General features: G+C 30.3%; 2 protein-coding genes and 2 non-coding genes across 5 annotated transcripts in view; 3 read left to right on the plus strand and 1 right to left on the minus strand.

Annotated features, from left to right (window-relative positions):
- The first annotated feature begins 1,113 nt into the window (after window positions 1–1,113).
- LOC114805268 (small nucleolar RNA U18) lies at window positions 1,114–1,184 on the plus strand. The gene has a single exon (XR_003753315.1). It is a non-coding gene; the product is annotated as a small nucleolar RNA U18 (small nucleolar RNA).
- Window positions 1,185–1,474: 290 nt separating this feature from the next.
- Window positions 1,475–1,545, plus strand: LOC114805267 (small nucleolar RNA U18). Its single transcript, XR_003753314.1, has one exon. It is a non-coding gene; the product is annotated as a small nucleolar RNA U18 (small nucleolar RNA).
- A 1,257-nt stretch (window positions 1,546–2,802) lies between these two features.
- LOC105210528 (B9 domain-containing protein 1) lies at window positions 2,803–4,061 on the minus strand. Its single transcript, XM_011181542.3, has 3 exons — window positions 3,554–4,061; window positions 3,247–3,480; window positions 2,803–3,187 (listed from the first exon to the last, which is right to left on the minus strand). The coding sequence occupies exons 1-3, from the start codon at window positions 3,813–3,815 to the stop codon at window positions 3,099–3,101; spliced, it is 585 nt and encodes a 194-aa protein (XP_011179844.2). The 5' UTR covers window positions 3,816–4,061; the 3' UTR covers window positions 2,803–3,098.
- A 76-nt stretch (window positions 4,062–4,137) lies between these two features.
- Window positions 4,138–8,644, plus strand: part of LOC105210526 (uncharacterized) — a 61,961-nt gene continuing 57,454 nt past the window's right edge. Inside the window, exons 1-2 of one of the 2 annotated variants that reach the window (XM_054232268.1) lie at window positions 4,138–4,853; window positions 7,316–7,677. In XM_054232268.1, the coding sequence (XP_054088243.1) occupies window positions 7,601–7,677 (77 nt within the window). In that variant the 5' untranslated portion in view covers window positions 4,138–4,853; window positions 7,316–7,600. The remainder of the gene's footprint in view (window positions 4,854–7,315; window positions 7,678–8,644) is intronic. The other variant, XM_054232269.1, reaches the window with a different exon arrangement.

Here is an 8,644-nt window from a genome sequence, read left to right on the forward strand (position 1 = left end):
CATAAAAAATGTGAACTTTGACTTATAACTTGAGGTAATTATGCGTTTTTTGTTCTCATACATAATATATGAATTTTGAGGTTACAATGAGGGAAGTTTTTCAAATTTTCAAAAATTAGTTTAACGCTTATCTCATATTGAGAATACAAACATGTTTCTTAGTTCAAAAAAAGAGTTGTAATTGCAAATAAAGTTTAGGATTTAATTAGATCCCTTTCTTCTTAAAGTATCAAAATCAATTTTTGTTAATCAATAAATTTTAGCGAATATTCTTCTAATATACAAGTAGTATTTCAAATGATGATAGTAATTACCGTATGAGTATATTCAATGACTAAAACTCGACGGCTGCGCTTTTTTTGCGTACTGATTCAAGCGTCTAAATAATTGTACGTCTCTTAATTTTTCATAAACAGTATAATAAAAATAATTTTATTCTTCTTTTCAGGCATTCGATGCGTTGATTTGTAAATATTATGTTAGCGTTCATTCCATTATAAATTCTTTCATATAAGACTGGACAAGTGATAGCGTTAACACATGGTAAGTGCTTTGTCTCTTAATTGTTAATATATAATTTTACTTTATAATGATGTTACTAATTACCGTATGAGTTTAAAAGACTATGACTTAATCTTTACGGCTGCGCTTATTGCGTTCTGAATTTAATTTTATTACAACATGCGAAAAAATTAAGCCAAAAATAAAAAAAATTAAGTAAAATTTAAAATTATTTTGATTAATTTTGTTCAAACCTTAACTTAAATTTGATGCAGATAAACTTATGTATTTTTGGACTGCAATGAAAATCAATTATTCAGATATCAAATTTTTTGACATGCAGCACACATTCTAATTTTTTTTATTTATATACAATGATTTTGAAACCTTGTACAATTTTTTCGCTTGTTTTTACATGAGAAATATAAAATTACTAATTTTTTTACTTTAAAAAATTTCTAACAACAGTTATTTTCTCTCATTACAGCGTCGTGCTACTAGTATGCGATGTATAATTGATAGCAATATGCAAAAGGTAAGCATTATATTCACAATTGATGCAATTTTTGACAATCATTTCTAAAACTAGTTAAATGATTGGCAATTAAATTTTGTATGATGATATTAATTGGTCCGTGTTTATGAATTTATATTGATTTTCACTCTTCCAATTACTGATTCAAGTAAATAAAAAGTCATTATGAAGCAATATGGCGTTGGTAATTATGTAGTTTGTTTTTAAATAAGAATTCTTTCGTTTTTCGATTCGCCCTTATTGCTTTGTATTGACCGAAAATTTACTAAATGTGCAAAATATACAAAAAAATAATTTTATGTGACATTTACTAATTTAAATTTTTTCTACTTTTTTTTAGTATTCAACTTAACAAAATGTGCATAGTTGATTGGCGATGTTTATTTAAAGTGGTAAGTTAATTTTAATGTTTACAAAAACAATTTTTTTTTTATATTTTTCATGATGAAATTAATTGGTCCGTGTTTATGAATTTATATTGATTTCAACATTTCCAATTACTGATTTTTACTTTGTAATAAATAACTATTAAAATCATAGTTATGTATATTTATAGCAACAATATATTTATACTTGCTTCCTTTTCTACTTACAGTTTACATGATACTCTCATATACAGTGCAGCAGTGAGCTGAGTAGATAACGCGTGCTGTGCAAGATGTATGGAATGAATGTTGCATGTATATTTATTGCAAATGTTAAATTAAATATTAAATTGTAAATAACACATTGCCTTAAAACATTTTCCAATAATAGAGTAATGCTATTTTTTATAATGCAAAAAAATCTTTATAAAAAATATAAATAATTTTCGAATACATTTTGTAGTTTTAAGTATTACAATATTATAATGCTCAATTTGATTTTCGTCCTACTTCTATTTTAATAATTAATTTAAATAAGTAAATTTTGACTTTTATTAATATTTATAAAGTAAAAAGTATTAAAGCATTCGCGCTTGATGCTGTAACATTCATTCAACATCAACATTGCAAAGCACCAATTGCATTTTATATATAAAACAGGTAAGAAAGAAATCCCTTTTTATTTTATTTCATATTTAACTATAAAAAATATTGAACAATTGTTAAATTAAACACTCTAAAATTGGAAATATTTCATATTTAATAAAAAAATATTGGACAATTGCTAAATTAAATACTCAAAATATGAAAAAAAACTATATTTTCAGTAATAGTTCAGTTCGAGTTATTTTATATTTTTGAAAAATTCATAAAATTTTTAATGCAAATAATTCTCTTTTTTTTCAGGTATGTTTAACCGAATGTATACTTTATTATAGTAAATTTCAATCGGCGTAGCGAAATTAGCGCCATAGCTTAGGGCTGTGGTTTTAAACGACTGAAACCATTTTAACAGGTAAGAAAAACAACCAAGCTAAAGCAAATTATTCGAATCGAAACATAACCAACAAACTTTATACAATTTTAAAGTTATGTTTCGTATCAGATAATGCGTATTAATAGTAAAAAACCAATGATGATATTTTTTATATACAGTCTTCTTTTCCCGACATAATTTCATGTTGATGATATTAAAATTAGCTGATTTCAAATTTCTCAAATTTAGTACCTTAAATTCTGCTATTCAAATACTAATGAATTTTATATCTTTTCTTACAGGTATGTCAATGCAGGCGTTCAAAAACAACGTTGCAAATGAAATATTTTTATTTTTTATATTTTTATTTTAGCATTTATAATTTAAAGAAATACCAATAAAGAAGTAAAAAATAATTGAAACATGGCTGTATTTTATTTTAAGCAATGGAGTATTGAAATATTATAATGTATAATTGAACTGGAAGAAACCAGAAAACTAAGAGATAACGAATTTTCTGATTTTCCTATACAAATTTATTGTTATTATTAGCAACAAGCAAATATCGTACTGAATATTTGAAAAACTAACCGATTACGCTTATTCGTTTTATATTAGTTGAATTACGATTGGAATTAAAAAGTACCATTTTATAGAGTAGTTGAAAGTTATTTCAAAGACTTCTTCAATTCCTTAGTCAGCACAACACATTTTAGAAGCCTTAACCCCAATCATAGCCTAGCCGATTCGTACCTCTTAATATAGTTGCAAGTTTAAAGATGACCTCGCCATAAGATTCCGCTGAAATGCCTAGAAGATTTGCTAATTAGCACTGATTTCAAAGTACTGTAAAGTATGGCTTAAGCTACCTTTCAACTTGCCGCTGCTCAATAAAGTTTTCGGATCTTTTAATTCAGGGTTACGGCCTGTTATCCAACTGGCTAACTCCGACACCATATTGCTATTTCGTGGACAAAGTATGGGGGCAACGATGGGGCTGTTGGCATCCGCGCCAAATACCGGCAAATTTATACGACTATAACCCAGAGATGTCTCCGCACCCCAACGAGTTCGGCCATATATGCACACGATCAATTGTGGCCCTAAAATTTAGTTTTACATATATTCAACTTCATATACATATGTATGTAAATGTGTATTTCTTTTTCTACTTACAACCAAAAGGCGTTGTGCTCTTAAATGTCCATTCTAATGGCAGGTTGAATATGATTTTGTCTTTAAAGTAACCACTTTTATTCGAAGCGGTTTGCGAAATGCCATTTTGTATACCGGATACCAATTCCCAATCAGGACCGTACACTACTTCGTAGCGACAAAACACTTCGGCTGCACTTGGACCTAATGGGAATTCCATTGCTTCCAATTGGCCAGTAATGAAGATATTGAAATAACTGGCTGTAGTTGGTGAGTCAGGCATGGCAGAGAGTGATTTAAAGTATAAAATTATAGATTTTCCTTTCTATTAGCAATTTTTATTATGCGGATGTGCTTCCTGAGCGTTATAAAAGTGCAATTCCGTTTGTTTGTATACATTTTGGTAGCCATGGCAATACTGCATGAGATGCCAATCGGTGCTTACGTCAATTAATTCGAAATGCTGCCAGAATACAATTATTAGCTATGTATTTTGAAAAATATATATGAAAATAATTTTTTGAAAAGGTTTACTCGATATAAGACATTTATTCAAATCAGCTTTTAAAGAATTCTAAGACATAGTATGTGTGTGTTTTTTTAAATTAACACATCCGGTAACAATCACACATGGTTGATGCAAAAATACGGCTACCGCTCTGTACTATAGCTGTCACTTTCATGCCAGCATATAACTAACAAAATGTATGAGTGCACATAATTAGAGAGTTGGTTGGGGTTAACAGAGAGCGTATAACAGCGCTGTAAATATAATATAAAACAGTGGTTCGTATAACAAAGCCAAGTTGTTTTTCTCATTGCTTGGTCGGGTAAAGTCACATCGTTCGTGCGCTGCGTTTATAAATATAGACAGGAATGAACCTGTTGTGCGTTTTTGCAGGCGAAGAATCGTGTTTAAATTAATTCAATTAGAAATCTAATAGCAAAATGCATAGAGTGTGTGTTTATTTATTAATAGTGCAAGTGCAATGCAATTAGTGAATACTCAAGTTTTCCAGTATTGTGCAATGGAAATTATTATTTCGTACAAAAACAAAATGTATATAAGAGTGTAAAATTCGATTAATCGTGGAAAAAATGCTGCAGCATCTTGGCAACAATAACAAATACAACGAAGAAAACACAGAACAACAACAACAATACATCAACTACCCTACGAAATAATTCGCAAACGTCAATAGCTGCAACAACAATAATAATAATAACAACAACAACATAGCGTAGCAGACAACATGCGCATAAATGGCAACACATTAGCAACAACAAAACCAAGTGTAACAGTGATGCCAACAGCAACAAGGTAGGCAACAAGAAAACAACAACAAATATCTACCAACCGACGGTGTAATGATAGAAACTTGGTAAACGGCTTCGCTTGAAACAGTCATTATTAGTGATTTCACCTAAATACTTAGAAGAAAATGGAATGGAAATGTGCAAAAAGACTGAAATAAGCGTAAAATTTGGTTTACTTATGGGCAGTTTAACGGTGAAACTAATTCATTTTAAGCTTCTTCACAAGTTCATAATTTAGCAGATAGATTCATATGAATTAGCAAAAGTGGTAAAAATTTGAGATAAACACACACACACACACATACATACATAGTTGTTGGTGTAAGCGCGTGTATATTGTGGTTCGCATAACAAGCACTAACAGCAACAGACACTTGTTAACAACAATGTAGAAGCCAATTACTAGACAAATGGGCAGCAACAGCAGCAACATCTCCAGTGCCTGCGGTACAACTAGCACAACAACAAAGCTGCAGCACAAATTCATAGCTTCATACACATACAAAAATCTTCTGTTTTTTGATTGTGTGTATGTTTGTGGATCGGGAAAAAACATTTTCAGATCTTTTACCTAAATATGCGAAAAATTCGACGAATTTTAAATGGAGTTTTCTGACAAGTGTTTATTTCATTAAGAGGCTCTAAAAAATCAGGAGAACCATGTAAACTTATACATAGGTGTGTATGTAGTTAGAAAAGCACTGTAGCTGCGCAACCGTCGAAAGTGGTGTGGGGGGACTAATAATTGTAATATACACACGTGTATAAGTGTTTTCGCATCAATTAAAGCTTTATGCAGAAATGCAAACAAGTCAAATTTCAGTGTAAATAATAATTAGTATTTAAAAACATTAAACTACCTCATGTCAATTTTGAGTTTACATAGTAAACCCATTATCGGTAGCTGTGTAGTGTCCGATTAAAAAATTTGCGGTTTTGTTCGTATAAATTTATAAACCAACATGCAGTTTTCCAACTCCGAAAGTGTAATATGCATATAAACTGAGTTTTAGAATATGAGTGACACGTGATATTGACGGAGACTGGCTTTACAGTTTTATTGAAAATATAAGATAACAGCGAATTAATTAACACTGTTGATATACGAGAGAGCGAGGCAATCGACAAACTGTTTCTCGTAACTTATTATATTCGTGAAGTAGTCGAAAACACATGAAGAAGATATAGATATCATTGCTCAAGTCAGTACCAGTAGTTTTCAAAACGATCCTTGATACATTTTTTATATGTAGTGTAGTTCAAGGCATGCATTAATTTTACTCTCGTGAATGATGTATCTATTGCAGACGAAGAATTGAGATTCCTTATTTAAACCTCACTGTATATTGTGATGCAAAAACTTACTAATTACGAAGCCCATATCGAATTTGAAACTTCCGCGCATAAAGCTGATAAGGTTTGCCGGCACCTCAAACTCATACATAGCACAGCTGTTTTTTGTTTACATGCTTATGTATACATATATTTAACGGATAGATAAGTGGAAAAGTGTGTGTTGTGCTTAAATTTAAACGCCCATTTCTTTATAACAAACTCATGGGGGACATATGTCAATCAATTAAATGGAAGTGTAATATTTTTATTTCTGGCAATTTTGTATTAATATAATAGTATACATACATATACATATATGTAGGAATGTGTGTGCGATTTCTTTCCTCTTTATTTCTGTGATTATCATTTCAATACTCGGAATAATCATAACACTTTTAACACAATAAATTTCGATGGGTTTTCAAGCATAAATCGATCGATACTGTTGTAATTTCACGTTCGATATTCGCACGATGTTCATCAGTACTCGCTGGCTTGTTGGCTTAGATCATAGACGTGACGTAGCCCCACAGTTAATAGTCTAACGACGTCAAATCTCACTACCAAGGTGGCAAAATGATTACGTCAGATAACACGTTCAAGCCGTCCTGTTGGAACCCTACATATTGTCCAAGTCGATATCATGCAATTTGGGACAAAAATATTCGTATATCATTGAGCGGTCATACAGGACGATTATGACGACCAGAAATTAGAAGTAGCGCTCTTAAAGTTGAGGCCATTGACTCCGAGTTTCGGCAGTAAATTTTAATAATTTCGAAATGGCAAACCTTACTGAAGAGAAATGTCAAAAGAGCGGGAAAAAGTGTGGCGTCGTTTGCTGTCCCTATCGGTCTACTTTTGTAGTGTGCCTATTGATAAACCCTATATATGTATGTATGTATATTGGTAATATAGATTTTAGCAAGAATAATGGTGTACCCAGAATTGCTTATGTAGTTATCAGTCATTCTCAGGAATTCAATTTTAATGACAATTTGTGATTATAAATTAAGGCGCTTCTCGAATTTGGAGTTAAAGCACAGCCGATTGTTGAATTGATAGGATGAAGCACAGCACTAATATTGTTAATTTGAAAAATAAAAGTGTATCCTTTTTAAACTATTTTAGAACTTTTCCAGTTTAACGGTGAATAGTGAATTTACATAAGCTAAAAAACAGAAAATTATATAAATTAGAATTGTAAATGTTTAACAAAATTAACTGTGAATAACAAATATACAAACGAACGGATTATCGTCAATTCAAATAAATGTTAACAAAAAAAAAAAAAAAAAATTTAAATAAAAAAAGGTTTTAATAAAAAAAATGTATTTCACATAAAATAAGAAATAAAAATATAATTAAATAAAAAACTAATTCAATAACAACATTTAATGAATTCGTAAATAAATAATGAAACTACGACTTGCTGCTGAAATTAACAAAATGCCACAAAAACCAGAGCAAAGTACAAGAGCTGCGCACAAACGGTGAGTAGAAATAGATTATTTACTTTATTTTTTATTTATATATGCTTAGCGTGTTTTTATGTGCATTTATTAATAAAGTATTTATATTTAGTAGCATTTGGCGTACTACGCACATGCGCCAACAACATTGACTTTCTCATAGTACTTCAGCTAATTGATCTCATCCACCACTGATATCATAGAGTCCAAATATTTTTAAGCAAATGTCGTAAAATAAAAATAGAAAAATGCACCACATAATTGATTTCAGGCCAAACGTTCTAGAGATCCAATTGATCTCAAATGCTGTGACCAGCAAATATCGAGTTATTTTTTTTTTATCTGATGATCATCTTCATTTCAAATAGATAATGTCTAACTGGCATACTTTAAAAGCAACTTGTATATTTTCCTCTTTCCGCCGGTATCTAAGATGGCAAATAATACTCTCGTTATCGTTTGCATATTTAAATCCTATCATCCGCCCCTCGTCACACTCTCAATATGCTATGCAAATATTCTAGAGCTACACATTATCTATGGTTATATTATGCATATGTTTAAATCATGAGATTGCAAAATTATCGTAGCTAAAGCTTCTTAAATGGGGCGTATGATGGACAAAATGTCCCGCGCACACACACATCCTAACCTTTGTTTGTGTGAATTTTTATCGGTGTTCACGTTCAATTTTTACGCAATATTGTTAAAATTGTTCGATTTGTTTTGTACTTGATTACAATAAAGTGGGGATCTACGATATTTAAGTATAAATAGATGTAAAAATAATACACAATACACCTACTATTAGATTTCAGATATTGTTCTATTGAATTTTTAGTAAAAAACATTAATTACTTAAATGCTATAATACATTAACCTTCATGCGGTCTTTGGGTTTTTTCCTTATTTTTTTTTGGAAGTTTCTAAACCATTGATAAAGAACTTATTTTATTATATACCATTCTAAAAAGCGTTCACCAGATAT

The sequence above is a fragment of the Zeugodacus cucurbitae genome, chromosome 5 (genome assembly GCF_028554725.1).
Source record: "Zeugodacus cucurbitae isolate PBARC_wt_2022May chromosome 5, idZeuCucr1.2, whole genome shotgun sequence".
Taxonomy (NCBI): Eukaryota; Metazoa; Arthropoda; class Insecta; order Diptera; family Tephritidae; genus Zeugodacus; species Zeugodacus cucurbitae.

What these genes read in the sequence shown, in the direction of transcription:
- LOC105210528 (XM_011181542.3), bottom strand. Translation starts at nt 3,815, where the DNA reads ATGCCTGACTCACCAACTACAGCCAGTTATTTCAATATCTTCATTACT. An exon ending in GAGCACAACGCCTTTTGGTT is followed by an intron (nt 3,481 to 3,553) that starts GTAAGTAGAAAA and finishes ACTAAATTTTAG; the next exon opens with GGCCACAATTGATCGTGTGC. An exon ending in GAGCAGCGGCAAGTTGAAAG is followed by an intron (nt 3,188 to 3,246) that starts GTAGCTTAAGCC and finishes CAAATCTTCTAG; the next exon opens with GCATTTCAGCGGAATCTTAT.